At 40.1% G+C, this 22,705-nt stretch overlaps 2 protein-coding genes across 2 annotated transcripts in view; both read left to right on the plus strand.

Moving 5' to 3' along the window:
• The window catches only part of PLCXD2 (phosphatidylinositol-specific phospholipase C, X domain containing 2), a 170,307-nt gene that overhangs the window by 59,462 nt on the left and 88,140 nt on the right, over positions 1–22,705 (plus strand). The window contains exon 4 of the mRNA XM_011932765.1: positions 4,997–5,081. Coding sequence (XP_011788155.1) covers positions 4,997–5,048 — 52 coding nt within the window. The 3' untranslated portion in view covers positions 5,049–5,081. The remainder of the gene's footprint in view (positions 1–4,996; positions 5,082–22,705) is intronic.
• PHLDB2 (pleckstrin homology-like domain, family B, member 2) overlaps positions 4,844–22,705 on the plus strand; it is a 245,392-nt gene continuing 227,530 nt past the window's right edge. Inside the window, exon 1 of the mRNA XM_011932762.1 lies at positions 4,844–5,081. The gene's annotated coding sequence lies outside the window, so the exon portion shown is untranslated. The remainder of the gene's footprint in view (positions 5,082–22,705) is intronic.

A 22,705-nucleotide genomic window follows, 5' to 3' on the forward strand; every position in this document is an offset into this window, starting at 1 on the left:
CATCCTATTTAGCATAGAAGTTAAGTATAGGCATTGCAGAAGTTCACAGACCTGGGTTTCTATCTCAACTCCATACCCTGGCTGAGTAATCTTAGGCAAATTAACGTCTCTACCTACATAGAAGATAGGGCTTAAAATACCTACCACGAAGGGTAATTAAGAAGACAAAATAAGGAAATGCATAGAAAGCATTTTAGCACAGAGCATGGCACATAGTAAATACTCAAGAGTAGCTATTAGTCTTAGTAATAAGGGACTTTGCGCCCTCCTCCTTCAAGTGGCACCCAACGATCCCCTCAACATGATAACCTTTGTGTTGATTGGTAGATGATTTAGAGATGATTTAGCAGGAACTAATTAATGAGAGGTAAGTCAATATAAATTTGGACAGTGAAAGAAAATGTGAAAGCCCTTTCTGTGGCAAATTCTTGAGGCTCTGCAGTGGAAGGTCAAGGCAGCTGGATGGTGCTGAGTGATTAGACTTGGTCATTCATCTCTCTCTCTCTCTCTCTCTCTCTCTCGGTGTGTATGTGTTTGTGTGTGTGTAGGTGAGAGAGGGATGGTTGTAAGGGGCAAAGAGTAGAATGGTAGGTGTGAGGAAGGCACTAGAGACAAAGTCCTGGGCTTTGGCTATTGGTGGTTTCCTCCTCTGGAAGCTTCCTAATCTGGTGGTACTCATATTAATATATAGTTCTGCACCTGATCCCTGAAGATTATGATGATTTATATCTTAGGGCATATCTTAGGAGGAATACTTAGAAATATGTATTTTGGTGTGTAACCAGTTGGAGAGTTATTGAATCAAAAATGCATTACTCAGAACATAGCATTTATGCCACAGGTGGTATGCAAGATGATGTAAGTTGGAAGATGGCCATATCCTTAAATAGCATTAATATCATTAATCACTTAATCAGTACTGATTAGTCAAGAGAGAATTCTCAGTTTAGTAATGAAACCTCTCTATCCCTTGCTTATCAACCAAAACCAAAAAGGCAATAGTATCCAACATTTAATCTCATTTTGTTCGCACTGTGTTTATGTTGTAGTTACCTTCTCTTTGTAGCAGGCAGTCCTAGGTTTTCTTTTCTTTTTTTTTTTTTTTTTGGAGGCAGAGTCTAGCTCTGTCGCCCAGGCTGGAGTGCAGTGGCGCGATCTCGGCTCACTGCAAGCTCCGCCTCCCAGGTTTACGCCATTCTCCTGCCTCAGCCTCCCGAGTAGCTGGGACTACAGGCGCCCGCCATCTCGCCCGACTAGTTTTTTGTATTTTTTTTTAGTAGAGACGGGGTTTCACCGTGTAGCTCAGGATGGTCTCGATCTCCTGACCTCGTGATCCACCCGTCTCGGCCTCCCAAAGTGCTGGGATTACAGGCTTGAGCCACCGCGCCCGGCCCTAGGTTTTCAATAGTGATATAAAGTCCCCTTTCAAAATAAATTTATCTAAGTTTTTTGAAGAGCCCACTGTGAAAAAGCTATGAGAATGACCTAAGTTTATGGTCCTTTCCAGGTTGAAAAAAAAAAATACAGTTCATTGTACCATTCATTTTTGCCTAGAACTGGGTTTGACTTTGTTCTTCCTAAATATTTCTTACTAACTAAATACATGAAGAAATTGCCATTTGGAATAGAAAATTATCTGTTGTTTTTCATAAAGGAACTTCCTTTATGTTTCCTGTGGAAGTCCATGCTCAGATAATCTATCTCCCTGTTGTCCTGTAGAGCAGTTTAAACTAGGGAAAGAAAGGTCGTGGAGTCACTGAGTCCCATCTGTGGCTGAGCTTGACAAACAAGAAACGCAGAGCAAACTCCATTTCTTCAACTTTGAAACTGATTCCTTCTCTGTTAATCCCTGAGGTCTGGTTGCCTGAATGTCCTGGATTTTTGTTGTATTTTTTTTCTAAGGAATTCTTCCCGATCAGCAAGACGTGATCGTGTTTATCCCTCTGCAAATCTACTCGGTATGACCAAAGGAGTGTTATTATTTTTAAGACTTGAAACCTTTCATTCTCAGAGAGGGTGGGAGGTTGCAAGGGAGGGACAGTGGCCAAAGCCCATGTGCCTCAAACCTCACCCGGGATGGCCTGGATAAGTGCCAGTGAGACAAAAGCACTAGTCAGACCAGGGTGTTTTCACAGCTGGGCAGTGTTTTTGGACAGCATGGGTGGGGAGGAGCCACAGCACTGTCAGCCTCTGTCCAGTAGCATCTTGCAATTGAGAGAAGCCTTAGGCAGGCAGATGGCTTTAATCTAAGGAGCTAAGCATATAAAGAATAGGATTTATCCTGTAGAGAAAGGCCATAAGAAGCAATGGTCTTGTAAAAGGAGGCCACTGAATGCTGTTTTTTGTTTAACCTGAGAACTGAGCTGCTTTTTAGCCTGGAGACTTTCCTACCTTGATCCTCACTGGGCATTTTCACAATCCAGTTCCAGGACGTGTTTCTAGGACCTCCATGAAGTGTAAGGAGATCTGGAAGAAAACATTAGGCTGTCTTTTGCAGAAACTTCCCCCACCAAAAACTTGTGAGTGTAGAACTAACTTACCACACATCAGAGGGGCAGTGGACTACTTCAGGGGGGCTGAAATGCCCCAAACTGACACATACAATTTTAGATGTATGTGCACTTTTTTCTGGTAGAGGACCCATAACTTGCATCAAATTCTCAAAGAATTTATCATCTTAAAATGTGATAAACCACCGCCTTTCAAATGCCTATGAGAATGCATTATCATTTAAATGTTACTAAGCAAGCAAAGCTGACTAATTGAGGCTAGCACTGGCAAGTCTTGGTCCTTCCTATAAAAAAAAATCTAAGATTCTTGTAGAATTGTTCACTAGAGGTGCTCTGTGTCCAGAGGTAAGGTCAGATCAAACAACATGAAAAGAAATAGACTAGGCCAAGTTCAGGGGATCCTAAGGAATAGTTAGATGAGACCCAGCAAGAGAGTGTGGTCAGAGGAGCCAGCAGAACCAGGCACTCTAGCAGACAAGAAATGGCAGGGGCACTATGTGAAGACTTGGGCACCACATTTCAGAGGGAAATGGGTAAATTGGAGCTTTCATAGAGAAGAGCAGCTTGGAGAGGGAAGGGTCCAGAAGTCATGTCACATGGAAAACTGGGGTAGTTGGAACAGGAAACATTTGGAGCAAGGTGACAGGGATGTCTTCAAGTATTTTTAAATTGTTGCATGACTTGAGTTTAGAATATTACGGCTTTAGCTATAGAAGGGATCAAAGAACATTTGCACAAGGCATTAATGTTATAGGAGAGAAAACTGAAAGCCAGAGAGAACTGACTGGCTAAGGCAAAGGTGGGACTAGAATCCAGATTCTGATTCCCTTCCCAGTGCTGTTTGCCACCATTTCCAGCTGCCTTCCCGAGTGCCTTATGTTCAGGGAAGAGCTAGGACCAATGAACAACCATTTTAAGAAGGCTGAGCTTAGCTTGATAAAGAGTATTCCTTTGTAGAATAGGAAGCTAAGTGAGACAGTGATCTCACCATCATAAAGAGTATTTCTGAGGGAATGTGTATTCATGTTCTATAGTCCCTATAAAAATTTACCACAAACTCGGTACTTACAACAGTAGTTTAAAATGGTCAGTGCGGCCATGCTCCTTCTGGAGGCCCTAGAGTAGAATCCAGTTCCTTGCCTTTTCAGCTTATAGAAGCGGCCTGCATTCCTTAGTTCATGGCCCCTTCCTCCACCTTCAAAGCCAGCAGCATAGCAATCGCTCACCCTGCTTCTGTCATCACATCTTCCTTTTTTTTAAGATGGAGTCTCCCTCTGTTGTCCAGGCTGGAGTGCAGTGGGGCGATCTCCGCTTACTGTAAGCTCCGCCTCTTGGGTTCACGCCATTCTCCTGCCACAGCCTCCCGAGTAGCTGGGACTACAGGTGCCTGCCACCACGTCCGGCTAATTTTTTGTATTTTTAGTAGAGACAGGGTTTCACCGTGTTAGCCACGATGGTCTCGATCTCCTGACCTCGTGATCTGCCCGCCTCGGCCTCCCAAAGTGCTGGGATTACAGGCCATCACATCTCTTTCTCTTATTCTGACCTTTCATAAAGACCCCTGTGATTACACTGGGCCCACCTAGATAAGCCAGGATAATCTCCCATCTGAAGATCCTTAACTTGACCACGTCTGCAAAGTCACCTTTACCATGTAAGATAACATACCCATAGATTCTGAAGATTAGGACGTGGACATTTTGGGGGGGCTGTAATTCAGCCTACCACAGAACGTATGGAAAGGTTTATTGATGCTGGTGCAGGTCTTAGAGCAGATCTGGATTCAATTCTTGGCTTCAGCACCTACTAGTTGCAGGACCATTACCCTTTTGAGCCTTTACTCCCTCATGCATAAAAAAGAAATAAACTCTCAACATTACCATGGGGACTTGTGGTAATATTCATGAAATGCATAACATATAACATTCTCTCAATGAATGGTAGCCATATTTATTTGAAAAACTGCCAGATGCTTCTCACCATACAAGAATTTAATAGAAGAAACTCCATTATTACATGGGACATTTGATAAAGTGACCTGCAGATTTCCCTCTGAGATGGCTAACATCTAAAGGAATAAAAATTTCGTTTCCTCTATAAACTATTCTCAGGGCCTCTTGTCCACTTCCCAGATGCAGTTACAAGGGAATCACTTTTCTGGATAGCCAATGGCTATCAGACTGTGCTTTCTGCCCCCTACAGTCCTGCCATCTGATTTTGCCGTGCAGCTCTGGTTGAATTTAAACAGGACTAGGAATCTGTCCTGGTGTGTAATGATTGGCTAGACCAGGTGGCTGAGGCCAGGGCAGACTCCCTCCTTCACATCTGTCAACATACCTGGCTGCAAGCAAGTTGCTGCCTGTGACCACTGTCTGCAGAGGCCAGAGAGAGCAGGAAAGGAAGTGGAAGGGAACACCTCACCTTCATGCTTGGGGAAAAGGAGAAACCTGTGTTAATGTGTCTTCTCAATGTCCCACTCTCTTCAGCAATGATTGGAACAGCCGTGGGTCATCTCTGCTGAGTCAGGAAAGAAGCTGAGGGAAGAGTCAGGATTGAAAAGCAGCAGACAAGGTAGGTGATCTCTCGGGTCATTGGCCCTTCTCTCATGATCACCAAATGAGCACCGTACACAGCCTTGTCACCAGAGTGTCTCTGAGGATGGTCTGCTGAAGGAGATATGGTAGACCGGGGTATGTGTCTGAATTCAGTCATTTTTCCATCAGTCTGTTCTGGAAAGCAGGCTGTATTTTCCTTCTGTCTTCTATCTCTTCTGAAAATTGTTGTTGCCCCTGTACCTATTTCAGAAACTTGGAAGGTTTTTTAAAAATCTTTCATTATAACAAGTTATATGTGTGATTTGTTAAAATGATTTCATTGGTGGTAGCTCCACAAGCATGGTTTTGTTCCAGAATTTTCCTTGCATAATTTTTTTCCATTTTCAAGACATACCAGAGAGGACAGTGTAAGTATATTGTACTACATGGTATAGAATAATATATTCTGAGAAATATATGGTCCATTCACAGGGCTGTCAATCTCATATTGTAGACTCTTTCAGGAAGTCATGTATTTTTCTGCTTTGGAACCTAGAGAGTTAAAAGTTCTGAAATTACTGGAGCAGAATCAAGCCTATTTACCTAAGCTTATCACATTGGCAGCCAGGTCAATCATTTACTGGGACTAGGCTGCTTGTTACCGTGAGTGGAGGACCACCAAAGCCTTTGCTGGCCTGAGTCCCTCTGTAGAAAAGACTTGGGAAACATAGAAGAAATGCTTCTCTGAAGCTATAGTCCAAATTCTCTTCTCACCAGAAGTAAGTTTTTCTCCTTCTCAGAATAGTAAATATCCCAAGGCCTCCCCTCCCCAGCTCAATGATAAAAAAACATGAGCAAAACTAATACGCAAACCTGATACCAATGCCACTTTAGGTACAGAACTTGTGGCTGTGGAGGGAGCTTCCCTCATCACTGGAGGTCTGTGGGAAAGAGGGAGATGATAACTATGAAACAAGTTATTGAGTGATTCTTGAGGAAGAACAAAGTTGTAAAGTAATCACCAAAGAAAACATAGAAATTTTCCCTTTCAAGTCTATATATTCTAGAAATATGTTATTTTTATCAGATATGATTCACTCTTCCTTAAGTCTGAATATAACTCCTCTAATTGCAGAAATGTTGTTATATTGTCACCACATACAACTTTCAGGCCTGTGCAGTGGTTCCTGGCTCCTGTAGTCATTAGTTAGAAGCCTGGTAATGCTGAGGCCCTATTTTTCTGAACTCCCTTTAGGGAAGGAGTTGGGTCATCTAGGATAAGGTAATGTTTGACATTATTTTTGTCAGTTGTGGAACTGAAGTGACTCACCTCAGGTAAGGTTTGTGGCTGAATATTTAGTGTCTGAGGCAGTTAACTAGATGCAAAGGTGGAGGCCATTGTAGATACAAACCTATGTGTGATTTTGGGTAAGTCTGTGGCTACCTCCCAAGAATGTTGTGGAGAATTATGGAAAACTGATACATTTCTGTGAAGATATTAAGCACTGCAAAATGTTTATTAAGCACTGCAAAATGTTAAGTGTGAATCTGGCTGGCATTCAGAGGATGTTTATAGATAATACAAGTGATGGAGGTGGTTTTGACGAGGGAAAAGGATCTTGGGGTGATCAAATGTATTGGCTAGGTTGGGCATGGTGACCCATGCCTGTAATCCCAGCACTTTGGAAGGTGAGGCAGAGGATTGCTTCAAGCCAGGAGTTCGAGATCAGTCTGAGCAATAAAGTGAGACTCTGTCGCTACAAAAAAAATTTTTTTTTAAATTATGCATTGGCCATATTTCCCCACATTACCGAAGGCTGCCTTAGGGACAGACACACAGATCTGAGCTGTCCTTTTTTTGTAGCTTCTGGCTCAGGACCTAAAACACACTGGAAGCCCCTAAGGGTATATCCAGCTTTTTCTTTCCGTTTCCTGAATATTGGATAGTAAGTAGAGGGAGACTACTTTTCAGATTAACTAGATTAGAATAGGCATTGTCATTGTTTTTAAATGTTAGGTGGTTAGAATATGGAAGTTAATTAATTTGTCCAAAGTCATGCAATTAGTCTGAGCCTGGATTCTACACAGTTCTGCCTTGTTCCCAACCCAGTGCTTTTCCCATAACGTCATGGAGATGACCATATGGATAAGCATAAATTGGAGGGTCACTGAGGCAAGCAAGGCTGACTAATACAGTCAGAAGTTCTCCACTGGCTCTTGGATGTGCCATGCCTGAACCACTGTAACCAAAAGGCCAGTACTGGACTTCCGAAAAGGATAGAACAGGCAAGAGCAAAAGGAAGTGTTTTTAGTTGTGGCAGTCACTGGAGTCTTCTCTGTTCTGTATATTTTCTAAATAACCCAGCTAATCCTCAGGCTAGGCCTTTGCCCCTTTTTATACTGTAGACTCAAATCCATGAGCCCCAACTAAAGTATAACATCTGAACTATTTCCAGAGAAGAAATGACCCTATCTCAATCTTTCTCAAGGAACTCAAGAATTTACTTACTATCTCATCTCAGCAAATATCCACTCATCTAAATCTAAGAGACTTGGGCACAAAGAGGCTTAAAGCCAGAGAAACCATCAACAGTCCCTCCTATCAAGGCTCTCACCATCTGCAACCCAAAGATACCCATGTCAGCTTGGAGTCTAAATGGCTTGTTGGTGTCATTTGAGCAGTGAATGAGTAATGTACAGCAGAAGCCTTAATCCACCCCCCACCCCTATTTTCACTTTTGTTCAGATATGTCCTAAAGATTCCATTAGCCATCCGTCATAAATTCCAAAGCAGCCACAATTCCTGAGCATTTACAAGATCAAGATAAAGAAATGCCATCATGAAATGAGGTCGACTAAATGTCTTTGAACAAAAGGTTTCTAATGACTTGCCTCACACGTATCTCAAGTGTGTGATAGCAAAGGCATTACAAATAGGGATTGCATCACCATGTCTACTAGTACCCTTTACTAATCAACTGACCTCGCATGAACCGTATTTACATGCCATCATTTTCATTAACTAAAACACTGGGAGAAAGAAAGTTGAAGCTAAAACATGAAGACTCATCACAACATTTCACCTGTATCAACTATGAACTGCTGCCTTCTTATCTACACTTTTTTTCCTTTAATTTTCATAACAAACCTATGCAACTTGCCCAAGTCACAGAGCTAGTAAGATGAGGTAAAATTTGAGTTGAGGTCTGACTCCAAATCCCATGTTCTTCAGCGTTCTGTTCTGGGAAACATACTCACCCAACAGTGTCTACACTGTTCACATTCTACATGTAAAAGAGTAAAAAAAGTTCTTTCTAAATTATTTGATCGGATCCTTAGAGTACATATTTATTCCCCCTTTCCACCCACACCAGATGTTCTTGATGTACTTGAGTATAAGCATAAAACTCAATATGACAGTGGTTTTCCTCTCTCTAGAAAAGGAACCACAAAACACACATGCACACATACACACACACAACAGCAATTGCCCAAGAGTCAGTGCTTTGATTCCTTTCTGAAGCTGAGAGAGAAAATTGTTCTTATCTCCTAGTTTATAAACATTGTTTTGTTTGATTGATTGACTTTAATGTACAAGACAAGTTTGTCATTTATTATACTCAACTTTTTTAAAATTTTATTTCTGCAGTGAAATTTCAGTCTTTGAAATCAGCTACATTTTTCAAAACTGTCCAGTATGTCAATAGTTGTATTTAATCTTCATTACAGCCCTGTAAGATGAGTACTGTTTTCAGATGATATCCCTTCAGATAAGGAACCTGAGACTCAATACAGGTGAATGCCCTTCTCAGTCTCACTCAGCTAAGTCCCTTAGGTCTTGGGACTCCAAATGTTTTTTTCTTTTTTAAATTAAATATTCATGCAGTTCCCTGGATTCCTAAGTCCTACAAATGGTAGGAATGGGGCCTACAAGCTTTTTATTTAAATTTTCAGAAATTAAAAATGCCAAGTGAATACACAGCCTATTCTCAGGCAGAGACCATTCAAATATTGATTGCTTTGCTTTGGGCTAGGATTCTAACAGCTCAGTGTGGTAATGCTGTTATTCTAATTAGATTTTCATAGAGTAATGAAAATAAAGACAATAATTATTACTTAATAAAATCTGCCTTAAAGTCAAAAAATCTTTCAAGCCCATGTGCCCATGAGCAAAATAAGGTATCAAAGGGGTTCTTGCTAGAAGGATAAGCCACCACTGTCTTCTAATTAGTTGTGTGCCTAGAGAACAGTATACATGAGTAGGGGCTAGAGACTGCATGTGTCTTGAGATGCATAAGCCCTCTCTAGCCCTGTAGTTAGATGGATGTCTCATGAGTCAAACAGTTGCCAAGTGGTATGGAACCTAAGGAAGTCCTTCTACAAATTGAGAATCCGTTATTGTAGTTTCAACCCTACAGAAACCAGCTAGAGTTACAGGAGGAAACCTTATGCCCTAGGAATTCCATTTCAGTCCTACGATGTTCTGAAGGGTCAGGGAGCCCTGCATCAGTTATGCATCTGGAGATCAAGTGTTTTCTTATCCCTAATGCTTCACTGGGAATTGCCCCTGGCTGGCTGCCTGAGTCTCCATCCCATGCGACAGTCGTGTTGTCCACATCCTTGCTTTGGTGTTAATGTGCATCCTCGTCATACTTTTTGGTACCCATTTCTGTGACCTCAGAGGTTCTAAGGATCTTGGTGCAGGAGAACCCATAGTTTTGGGCAATGATCAAGCAGAGTGAATGAAACTTCTGCCCCTGACCCACCCAAAACTTGTTCCCCTCCTCTCTACAGTTCCAAGGTCAAGTCTCCCATGAGAGCAGTAAAGGAACTGAAGGTCACAAAATGCTGGCAATTCACCATGCCTTGGAGGGTTTCCCAGAAAGTAAAATGAAAATGAGATTGTTTTCACATAAGACCTCTGTATTTGGAGGGCAGGATTCAAACAGTTTGAATGTGCAATTTCACTGTGCACTGAGGTAACCCCCACAAAGTCTTTCTTTTTTTTTTTCAAAAGCCAAAATAATATCAAAAATAATTCCTGCAGAGAACTCTAACTAGGCAGAATTCTTTTTTGTCATCACTGGGCTGATGTTTTCAAGGAGTCATTTCTCAAGATAAGCCTTATATAGTGCATTTGGCTGGAGCTCATGTGTACTTCTGTGGAATGATGGCTTTCGTCCATGGGGCCTACTTTGTGGTGATCTCATTAGGTTTCACAAGGTAAACAGCTGAAAACTTGTGGTTAGTACGTGAGCAGGCTTCAAGAGAAGAGAAAACCCGGGAGAGGTCGGCCAGAAGATGTTGCAGTAAATTGGCAGGTTGCAGGCTTCTCTCTATGACCTAAGGAAAGCCAATACCCCTCCAAATTCCAAGGAGATGTACTTTCAATTTCAAATACATGTATCCCACAAAATTTAGCTCTGCTTCCTAGAAAGGAATCCTGATCATAGGAAGAGCTAATGCCTAGACTTCCCAGAATGTGACTGTTCTCTACTCAAATTCATCTCATTTTGCTTTTCTTTGCAAAATGAAAATTCTCCATTTTCCATAAGAATAGTATTATTATAGAATATAGTTGTGTTGATAAATTATAGTCCAATAAATTAAACTAAAATAGTCCAACAGAGGCATCCTCGGCCTGACATCACTGTTATCTTTCTCTGTGGCTTTATGCCAATTTTTAGACATCTTGATGGTGGCTCAGTTTCACATCTTTACTCATCTGCATTCTAATTATGGATAACCACAAACATTTATTGATGGGTTATCTACTCAGTTCAGCAACAATCATCTGCTGTTTCCCAGAAGTGTGTTAGACACTGTCTTTGACATAGGATTGAATCATCTTGCCACTTATCGGAGATGAGGTTTGAAATGTATCCAGCAGGCCAACCACAGCTTCTTTAGAGTCCCTACATTTGTGTGTATGTGAGTGTGCATGTATGCGTGTGTCTGCCTGTGTGTGTATATCTGTGTGTGTATGTGTACTTTTAATCATTATACAGTACCAAGAAGATAATGGGTTCTCAGTAAATATTTGTTGGTGATACTAAATTAGCAATAAACTAGGAATTTAATCAAGAAATTGATTTATCAAAAGAAAACTGGAATTGCTAGGGGAGACTAAAGAAAAGAATCGGAAGTGTTAACCATTGGTGTAGAGGGAATAGGGCTTCGGGGGTCTACTTTCTCTTCTGCCAACCCCCAACTCAATGGTACAGCACATAGGCAGACCTCAGTTATGTTTGATTCTGCTACTACACACACCAACAGGGCAACTCTGGGCAAGTCACTTCAGCTCTCTTGGCCTCAATTTTCTTATTTTCAAAATGGAGGCAGGGGATTCAGAGTATAACATCTCTAATGTCTTCTCTAGTTTTGATATTCTGTGTTCTGTGCAAAACTAGAAAAGTTTATTTCAGAAAGTTCTTTAAGGAAAATACAGAAATAATTTTAATTTCTCTAGGGAGATCATTCCTATCTCTTGGGTAAATAAGGGGAATGAAAAAACTGCTCAAGAGATCCCAGCTATGCCACCTTGAAGATGTTATAAATTGGTGAGGCTGGGCATTGATCTTTACTAGAGAAGAAACCCATTCGGCTGGGAGAGTGCAAGAACCACATCTGAGTTCTCATGTGCAGCATTCAGCTTTGCCATGCCTGTGTGTCACTTATGCAAGCTCCAGCAAGCAGGCAGTCATGACTGTCATTCTCTCTTTATAAATAAACGGAAGCCCTTAAAGGTGACGTGACTTGCCCAAGGTTACAGAAACATGGCAGTGAGTCAGATGGAACTGTGTGTGTTTGGAGGAGGAAGAGAAGATGACATTATAAACAAAAGGCAGAGAGTGAGGGACAGATCCACACCTCTTCTGAAGTTATAAAAAAAAAAAAAAACAAAACAAAAAACCACAATGGTCACAGGCTGCAGAAAAGCTTTGAGTCTGCTCCGGATCCTGAGATCACCCCTGTCTGCCTACCTCTCCCGGAGCCACCCCAGGCGCCATGCCCAGGGTTACTCTCCCAGGTTGTTACTAACTGGGTGCCTGTGCTCGTGTCCCTTCTTGTAAGCTTCATGAAAGGCTATTTGTAATGAAGAGAGGGCATATCAAAGAAGGGAGACTGCATCCTCCAGGCCCTGAACCAAAAAGGCAGGTTTTTTTTTAAGAGGAAGTCTGGTTTCCCTATTACAATCTGCAGAAATGAATGGTCCTCAAGATGACTAGCAGAATTATGACATTCTGTTTCAAGCATTTAAAAATTTTTTTTTTACCTGAGGTTATTTTACTTCTTTTTGCTCTCCTTCTCCACATGAAAAGGAAAGAATAATGCTTGCTCACTATGATACTGTATGAGAGAAAGCAGCCCAGGCAGTACAACTCAAAGGAACCTACTAATTGCACCAAACAGCAAGGCATAGCTAGACATTTCAGTAAATAAAGTGTGATATCATCATGGCCCACACTGGTTTATCTTATCACCCAGACCCATGCCTAGGGAGTGCTAAGACCCTGAAGAACCACAGTCACAACTGATGGCAAGGAACCTCTGATCCAATAAGAAAAATGCTGAAAGAAAGTGGGCATCAATGGTCTTATGTCTCAGCAGCATTTAAAGGCTGCATCACTTTGCTGCCTGTTATTGTCCTTGTTAAATATGAGAGAGAGAGAGAGAACTAATTATCATCACCAGGGGATATCTGGTAATTTTCAAGGTACATGAAGGGGGCAGACGATGCCATAAATTCAGTAAGAACACACTGATTTCTTGGCAGAGTCTTCAAGTGACTTTCTGTTATACTCAACAAAAATCTTACTGAACATACCCACTTCTCTGTTTCTACTCTATTCCTAATATCTAACTAACTTCTTCTTAGGTAGTGTCTTGGGAAGAGGGATAGATAACACGTAACACAATATATAATGCTTAGTTGACTGTCACAGCTGTATTAACTACACTCACTTTTTAGAAGCCACAAAACTAACAATCACCAAAAGTCACCCTTGGCTTGCCCCCCTCCCCATATACATTCACTTAAGGTAGGATAGGAAGAGGACAGGCTTATGATTCCACCATATAACATTTCTTAACGAAGTCAGAGAATCGGAACAGCCCATGATTCCAACAACCATTGTCAATGTCAAACTTAACTCAAATACAGACCTCAATGCCTCAATTCATGCCCATCAAGGTGGGAAAAAAAAAAAAAACAGTAGGGAGAGGAGAGGGGGAGAAAAGCTAAAAGCAAAGAAATATCAACAACAATGATGAAAAAAAAGAATTAGACAAGGTGCTGAAACATGGAGACAATCTCACACAGTCCTAATGCTAACGACCAAGTACCAGCTGGCACCTTTACAAGTTGTTCTCCAGTCAGTGAGCACCATTGCTTCTTGAATTGAACTGAATTCCTATTATTGGACTGGATTCTCTAGTACTGCCAGCTTTCTCACAGGAAAAGGAGTTTCAGAGCATGACGTAAAATAGAACTCTTTTTTCCTACTTTCGAAAACTAATCTCATATACCTACCCAAAGCCCTCACTCACTGATAGTCAAAAGTCCATGGGTCTCCCATCTGTGCCTGAGCATCTGCCTCACAGTGAAAAAGGGAAAAGGGGGCTTATCCAGTAGAGGAAGATGCAGAACTGTCTCTGATAGTCCCATGCTTCACTGACCAGTAGGCCAAAAGGGAGGGAGGCAGCATTTTGAACAGAGGAGACTTTCATGCCATAAATCTTCAGGCATTTGTGGGCACCAAGTGTCTTTCTGTGACTGAGATGGAACTAAAATAATTTACAAGTTTGTGTGTCTGAGTGTGTGTGCATGTCTGTGTGTATGTGTGTTACATGGAAAGAACTTTAATATGAGAAGGGCATTAAATCAATTTTGCAACAAGAAAAATCCTTTGTCTGGACTATTTCTGGGTGTTGGTTACACAAAACCTAAATAGTTGTTTAATTTCTGGAATTAATTAGTGGAAGCAAATATCTGTTCAAAACACTAGTCTTAAAGACTTCTATTGATAGCATACTCTTTTCTCTAAAATTTCTACAACATATTTTTATCATTTTTAGAAAAGACACACTACAAGATCCTTTAACATGTAAAAAATTCTTTTGTGATGTCTAAATGAGTCTCAGGGCTGGTTAATTATACTGAACTTCAGATGTCTTCAAGTAACTCTTAGCATGCTGAATTTTGTATCCCATTACCAATACATCTTATTTTAGATGGTGTTATGAGTAAGATTAACCGATAAAATTCAGGTAAACTCATCACTGGATACAGTAGCCTGCACATATTTGGTTAGACTGTGTGCTGAGCCTACTCGCCAAATGTATTTATTCTCCTATTCTGCAGACATACTCTACACATGTCTGGTTTGGCCTAATATTTGGCTGTTCTCCTAAAGGGATTGGTTGAGGGTCACCATGTTTCCTCTTTTTACCAGTATCTGATAAAACTCTAACTGAGACACTACTATTCTTCACATGCATTTATATCAAAAGCTATTTACTCCCACTTCCCCCAGGCCAAAGTCATAATGGCATGTTAGAATCAAATATTTTCCATTGTTCTAACATATATCCAATAAGAAGACATTTACAGAGTACCTAACATGTTTGACACCTTGCTAAAGGATATAGATTCAGAGATGAGTAGTTGACAGTTCTGCCCAAAGAAAGACCAACGTCTTATAGAGAAAATGAATCAATAAAGGAGCCAACACAGTATCATATGTGGTAATAACTGAACACAAAGCAGAAAAGTTTCAGATGGGTGCTCCCCAACTACCAAAGGAGTTGGGGTCCAAGTGGTATTTTAAAGAAAAGAAAAATTGGATCCACATTCTTCCTTTCTAAAAATCCAGGCTATGAAGAAAAAGCTACTTCCTTTTAGGAATTTGTCTGAATATCCTACGGAGGTGAAATTACAAGAGTAGAGACAGTTGTGGTAGCCATGACTAAGAAAGTTTTGATCCCTGGAGAAAGAGGATAAGTGGAGAGTCTGGAGAGATCTTTCTAACTAAAAGGTAGGAAAAAGAAAAATTCAAACTTTGCCCTGAATCACAGTCTCTGCCTAATTCACATCCTTTGGACTGGAGACTTAGTTTAGAAACATTCTGTGCAGTCCAGGGCTCACATGCTCTCCCATACCCTACGGACTTCTGCCTGGTGGACAAGCTTGTTATAAATCTGATTTCTACTCAGTTATGAATTGAACTTCATTTTTCCTGGGAGCAACTTTAAACAGGAATAGTGAATAAAGTAAAAATCTAGAGAAGTAGCAGTGAGGTCTTCTAATGTCAGCAGCTGGCACCAGGTAGGAAGCTCAAGGTTAAAGAATAAACATAGCCAACCCAGTCCCCATCGCAATAGCCTATATTAGCATCCAAATCCAACTCTCCAATACTACGCATTGTAAGCAAAATACAAGTCAGAAGGGTAAGCTTAGTAGCTCTCAACCTAGCCTGGCTGGAAGTCCTTCTTAAGTTGACTTAGGTAAGCATTTAGCATATAAGTGAAAACTTGCATCATCTTAAACAATTTGCCTGTTTCCTGAAGTAGAGCTAACAAGATTGTTGAATTTTCTGATTGTTTTAGAAACTCAGATCATAAATCACACTCTTAAGGAACCAATTTTCATATTGGTTTCATTTTATCATCCATTGAAAGAAAGAATATCTATCAAAGTTAATTAGGATAGATTTGGCTACTTAAATATTTAAAATTTATTTTTACAAATGCTTAAACAAAGGTAAAAATAGAAATAATGAACGGAGAAAGTACATTTGCAACATAAAAAAACAGACAAAAGGTTACTTGTCCTAAAGAGTACTTATAAATCCTTACCAGCTAGAGGCAATAGCCCAGTAAAAAGCTGGGCAGAAAATGAACTGACAACTCACACAAGAAGAAAGGTTCATTATCTATAATGATATGAAGAGATGTTCGGCCACGGTCACAATGAAATAAAGGCAAATTGAAACAGTAAGGTAGCATTTCATTGTCATGAGATTGGCAATAACTGAGTAACATTAGATGTTAATGAGCATGTGGGGAGCAGACCCTTCCACACATTGCTGCTGGTGGAAGTGTCAATCACTACAACCTCTTTTTTAAGGAGTTTGTCAAAACATATTTTACAGTGTTTTAACAAAGATAACTCTGGATTTCTCAAATTCACTTCCAGGACTTATTTTTAGAAAGTAATAGTGCAGTGCATAAAAAGTTTCAGACAGTACTTAAATATTTATGTAAGTTTTATAACAGCAAATTTTGAAAACATCGTAAGTGTTCATCAGAGAGGGCTTAGATATAAACACAAGCATACACGGATACTGTGCAGCCATTTAAAATGATGAGATCCATGTTGCAGTAGTAGCTCAGAGCTGCCAGTGGTAGTTGAGTGGCCAATAGATCTGTGTTTAAATTTTAGCTCTGTTCATTACTAGCTGTGTGAACTTGGGCAAGTCATTTGACCTCTGTAAACCTCACTAATCTCATCTTAAAGAAAGGAGGATAACACAACTTCCTACATCTTAACATCAAAGTGAATTAGATGAGAGGATGAATGGAAAGCCCTTAGTGTACCACCTGACACACAGTAAGGGCAGAATAACTGTGAACTATTGTTAGTGACAGCCTGTGGATTTAATCCTGCTAAGTGAGGAAAATTAAGATGAAAATAGCACTGTCAGTTTCTGTGCAAGATGGCAAACTAGCTCCATGGCTTTTGATCCTCCCAAGACCTTATTAAAACAAATTTAAAACCAAAAGAATAAGCTCATAACAGAGAAGAAAGAGGAGCTATCAATAAATTGCTGGAAGACAGAAAACAAATGGGGCAGAGGAACAAAATACAGAGCCAAAATAATTGCATCTGTAAAGCAATGAAGATACTATTTAAAAATCTAAATAAGAAAGTTCTTTTAGTGATAACAATTATTAGTCATAAAAAATTAATAGACTGGAAAATTATGTTGAAGCTTTTTGAAATGTAGAGCAAAATGACGTAGGTGGAAATGTTGAAAAACAGATATTAAATAATAACAGTTAAAATTAAGATCACCAACATATACCAAAAGCACTAGAATATTTGCCAGGCACTGATTTACATTCATGGCCTGTGTTATCTCAATCAGTCTTACAGCAATCCTAAGGGGTAGCTAATGATATTATTCTCTCCTAATGGTTGGAGAGGTTGAAGCATTAAGAAATTAAAAAGGCCAGGTGTGGTGGCTTACACCTGTAATCCCAGCACTTTGGGAGGCCAAGATGGGAGGATTACTTGAGGCCAGAAGTTTGAGACCAGCCTGGGAAAACTGGCAAGATACCATCTCTGCAAAATTTTTTTTAAAAAAATTAGCTGGGCATGGTGACACACACCAGTAGTCCCAGCTACTTAGGAAGCTGAGGCAGGAGAATTGGTTGAGCCCAAGAGTTTGAGTTTGAAGCTGCAGTGAGCTGTTGACACTGCCCTCCAGCCTGGGCAACAGAGCAAGACCTTGAAAACAAAAACAAAAACAAAAACAGAAACAAGAAAAGAAAAGAAAGGGAAAGAAAAGAAAAGAAAAGAAATTTGCCCCAGGCCACATGGCTAGTACTTGGGGTATGCACGCAGCCAGTGTAGCTCTGTGCTGAATTGTCTCTGTCACCCGGGCACCTCCAAACCTCTGCTAAGAGCATGAAGAAGCAGGAACAACATTTTTCAGAGTGCTTGCCCCACGTGGTTTCAGATTACAGCCTGAAGCCAGTATCAGTGACTGGAAAGGTATTAAATAGAAAAGAAAAGACTATTATTCTCTAAAGGCAGTTGCAGACAGATACATGGGTAAAAGCTGGATGTGAAGTTTGAAGCAGCTTAACATTTGAGCATCTAGAATCAAGTACTTTGGGATTGTGGACTGAGCGAGTCAGTGACAATTCAAGAAACTTTCACTCTTCCAGCCTTTCCAATGCTTATTCCTCGTGTTAAGATGCTTCCTACTGAGAGAACACAGAAAGTCTTTTATTTCCCTGACCAACTCATGTAGGTTCCAAATGCTGAGACCTAATCCTGAAAGTCCAATATCTAACTGAAAGGTGTTTCAGAAATAGCACAGAAAACTGAAGGGAAGAAATTATCAAAAAGTAGAATCTTAGTGCTCAAAAGATACAAATCTTATATGAATAGGGTTCATGTCCAGCACAATGAATTAAAAAGTGAAATAGGCCAGCTTGTTACACACCTGTAATCCCAATACTTTGAGAGGCCAAGTCCAGAAGATGGCTTGAGGCCAAGGGTTTAAGACCAACCTGGGCAACATAGCAAGACCCTCCCCTACAAAAAATTTTTTAAAATTAGCTGGGTGTGGTGGCACACCTGTGTAGTCCTAACTACTTGGGAGGCTGAGGAGGGAAGACAACTTGAGTTCTTCCAGAAGTTCAAGGTTACAGTGAGCTATGATCTTGCTACTGCACTCCAGCCTGGGTGACAGAGTGAGATCCTGTCTCTAAAAATTTTCTTTTTAATTTTAAAAAGGAAAAACAAATACATAGGCAACTTTTGGTATTTTACAATTTTAAAGACTAAAAAGACATACACTTCAGAGAGGAGAAAAAAGTAACCTACAAGAAATGCAAATTAACTGGTTCTCACTTCTCATCACCACCATATGATGCTAGAAGATACTGGGGAAATGCCTTCAAAGTTAGGGAACATTTCCACCTAGAATTCTATACCCAGCCAAACTATAAATCAAGACTTAAAGCAGAATATAGACCTTTTCTGGTAGTAAGGACCAAAATTTTAACTTCTGTGCAGAATATTTTAAACAAGGATGAAATTCTACTTCACTTGATAAAACTTTCAGCAGAATGCAAGATGATATATAATCATTTTAATGCTATGGATTTATTCTTATGAGTATTAAAAATGTGTAGCATAGCAACCTTCCATAGCTATGTATATTATTTAGAAGAAAAGTATTACATGCAGTAGGTATTCAAATTACATAATAGAATAGAGAGTAGGTAACTATGGCAAAGTTGTGAAGATAGCACAAGAATGACTGAAATTTGGGAAACACCTTGCTAAAGTAAATGCCTTAAGGTATTATTTCTTCCAAATGTATCTACATTTGTAAATATGTTTATAAATATATTTACAAAAATATTTGTAAAAGAAGCGACTTTCATGTAAAAAAAGGGACTTAAAGGACACTACAGAGCCAAAAGCAGAAACTCATCAACTGCAGCAATACCAGGACAGAGGAGCCCAGAGACTGTGATTTGTTGGCTCAGCCATGAAGTTGGCCCAGCTTCCTTGACTCATATTCACTGTTCTTCTCACCCCCAATCCCCAGTAGCTCTGACTATGTTTCCCAGGAAGCCTCTCCCGCAGGGAAGGGAACATGAGGATACACTGAGCTGTGTGTTTGTCTACAAGTTCCACTTCTCATTATAAAGCAGTGTTTAACAATCTGACTCATGCCTCAATACCTTTATTTTTACTTCCTCCCGTTTTCTAATTCTTTTATCCTGTTGGATTATGTCTTTTTGTATAAGTAATCTCAAATCGTATTTGGAGTGAGAAAGAGTTTAAACAAATATCACTAATGACCCTAAATTTACTTTCTTGTGAGGTGTGGCAGTCCCTGGAGCCTGATTCCCTGTGGGCAGCTGGTGCACTGGGGCTTCTGGTCCTGCAGAGCTGGGATCAACCCAGCTCTTTTGATATGGTGCTCAGGGTTCTTGGTTCCACAATCAGACTAACTCAGGCTGTAAGCAGAAAACAAATTTATTGAAAGGAGGTCAAATAGTTTACAAGAGAGCTAAGAACACTGGTGAATGAGGCCTGGTGTATTTGAAAAAACACAGGAAGCAAAATAGACCCAAGATGGCCTATGAAGTCAGTTTAAGAGGCTGCCATTGGCATTATCACCACGAACACTAGCTATGATTTCACCAGCCACATACGACTCTACCCTCCATCAGAGGCACCAACCTTTATCTCTAAAGGTTCACTGGAAATTTGCATTGTTCAGTGAAGACTCAAATCCTAGACAGATGCACCTAGTGGCCTGAGCTTCCAGGGAAGGAAACATCTAACCCTTTGGGCTTGGGCTTTCTTTACTGGTATTTCCTGAAATAGGAGGGCAGGTCAGGCAAAATTGTCAAAAGTCCACCTCACTTGTGACCCTGTGAGACTCTACCAGAGCAGCCAACTCATGTCCCTCTTTATTGTCACCTCCTTTTTCTTTTCCTTTTTTTTCTTGAGACACTTGTTGCCCAGACTGGAGTGCAGTGGCACGATCTCGGCTCACTGCAACCTCCATCTCCCAGGTTCAAGCGATTCTCTTGCCTCAGCCTCCCAAATAGCTAGGATTACAGGCACACACCACCACACCTGGCTAATTTTTGTATTTTTAGTAGAGACGGGGTTTCACCATGTTGGTCAGGCGGGTCATGAACTCCTGACCTCAGGTAATCCCCCACCTTGGCCTCCCCAAGTGCTGGGATTATAGGCGTGAGTCACTGGGCCCAGCCATCACCTTTTTTTTTTTCTTGTCAAATTCAGCAGTTTGCAAGTCAGGATACTTATGCTACATTAGTTGTATTTGTATAATATACATTTTTTACTTATTTTCAAGTCGTACTCTAAACATGAGTTTCTCATTTACATTTTTAGGGTCTTTTTATGTGTACTTCTGAATAAACATACATGAGGCTGAGAAGTCTTTCCTGTTAAATTCTACTGGGACATAAGTTTCACATTACCTATGAGCCTTTTTCATTGAAAAACAAAAATCCTTCCAGAACAAGAGAAGGCTAAAAAAAAATAAGAAGAATAAAAATAAAAAATACAAATCCATTTTGAGGATAAGTTCAAAGAGACTGAATGTTCCAATGTAATTAACCACCAACAATGTAAGATGCTTGTTTCATGAATTCTTGAAAGAGATCTTAAACTATGATAGCGCAGAAATCACTGAATTGCTTAACTCAAAAGTTAAATAGATGTCTCTGGTAAACTGGTACCAAAAAAAAATCTGTGAGGAAACAAAGACATCCATTTTAGTGGCATATGAAAGATGATGTAAGTATAAATAAAGAAATATCAACCATTGGTTGATACTCTTTGCACTAAATTATATTCGTAAGCAAGATTTTTATGTTTTGTTGGATCTGACTTTTCACTACCCTATTACAATAATATTTCTCATATTTGTTTTAGTCTCCTTTACATTTACAGTGTCCTAGAGGCTGGTGGTGTTAAATTTAATTTGTCAACCTACGTTTAATTTTACAAGAATCCAGATCAAACTGCTATGTAAACAAGAATTGCCTTACAGGAACTTCTTAGTGATTAGGCTGGAGAAGTCACAGCTGAACTAAAATATATGCTGCCAGTAGTACTTTTTCATTTTCCCCCTTATAATTTTAATGGCTGAAATGAAGGAGCCTTTTTTCTTTAACAATAGTATCCTTGTTAAAAATCCTTTAAAGAACTGTTCTACGACACTGAAAACAGTCTAATTAAAGCATTAATATAACAATGATGCCAAGAGTTGCTAGATTCAAACAACGCACTTCCATCTCATGGTACATATTGAAGGTAATTTTTTTCTGGCATATAGCATGAGTTCCAGTTTGGGAACTCCTGTCCATTACACGTTTCCTTGCAGAGAAATATCATTAATCTGTGATACTTACTACAATAGCGCATTATTTTCCTCAACAGAGGTAGTCATTGAAACTGCATATTATCAAGGCAGCTGTCCCATTAAGTTTTTACAAAGGATTAAGGGGTTATATGAGTACCCAACAGCTGCACCAGCTAGGATAAAACAAGGGTTCCCAAATCTTATGCCTATTAGTATATGGAATGAAATGATACATTCTTTATCCATGCAGTAGGATATTCATATTTGAAAAGAAAATTGTATTAGAAGTAAAACCTCATTCATGCAAATGCAAAGCATTGTGTGAACACAAATGAAGAAATGTAGAAAGAAATATAAAACATTTCCCCTTCTCTTGAGAAGTCTACCAGAGTCTCAGTAGGCATGTTTTAAAAGTTCAAAACACTAAATAAAATTAAAGATTTAAATAAAAGCCTGAGTCACCAAAGAAATTCTGCAAGTTAGTTCATGAATAACTGCTGAACAATACACATGGTTGCAATGGAAGTTTCGGAAGTGAGAACATCTCAGGGCCAGAGGTTAAAGGAGAAAGTTGATGTAATTTCTCAATCAAGACCTTAAAGATTGGTCTGAAGTGTGCGTATGAAAGTTGGAAGTAATCTGAGAGATCATCTTCTACTCCAGTGTTTCCTAAACTTACCTGTTGAAAGACTCACATATGAGAAATCTAAAAATAAAATGCCCCGGGGGCCGGGTGTGATGACTCACGCCTGTAATCCCAGCCCTTCGAGAGGCCAAGGCGGGCAGATCTCTGGAGGCCAGGAGTTCAAGATCAACCCGGACAATATGGTGAAACCCCATCTCTACTAAAAATACAAAAATTATCCAGGAGTGGTTGTGCACGCCTGTAATCCCAGCTACTCAGGAGGCTGAGGCATGAGAATCACTAGAACCTGTGAGGTGTAGGTTGCAGTGAGCCAAGATTGCACCATTGCACTCCAGCCTGAGCGACAGAATGTGAGACTCTGTC

Source organism: Colobus angolensis, unplaced genomic scaffold (assembly GCF_000951035.1).
Source record: "Colobus angolensis palliatus isolate OR3802 unplaced genomic scaffold, Cang.pa_1.0 Scaffold98, whole genome shotgun sequence".
Taxonomy (NCBI): Eukaryota; Metazoa; Chordata; class Mammalia; order Primates; family Cercopithecidae; genus Colobus; species Colobus angolensis.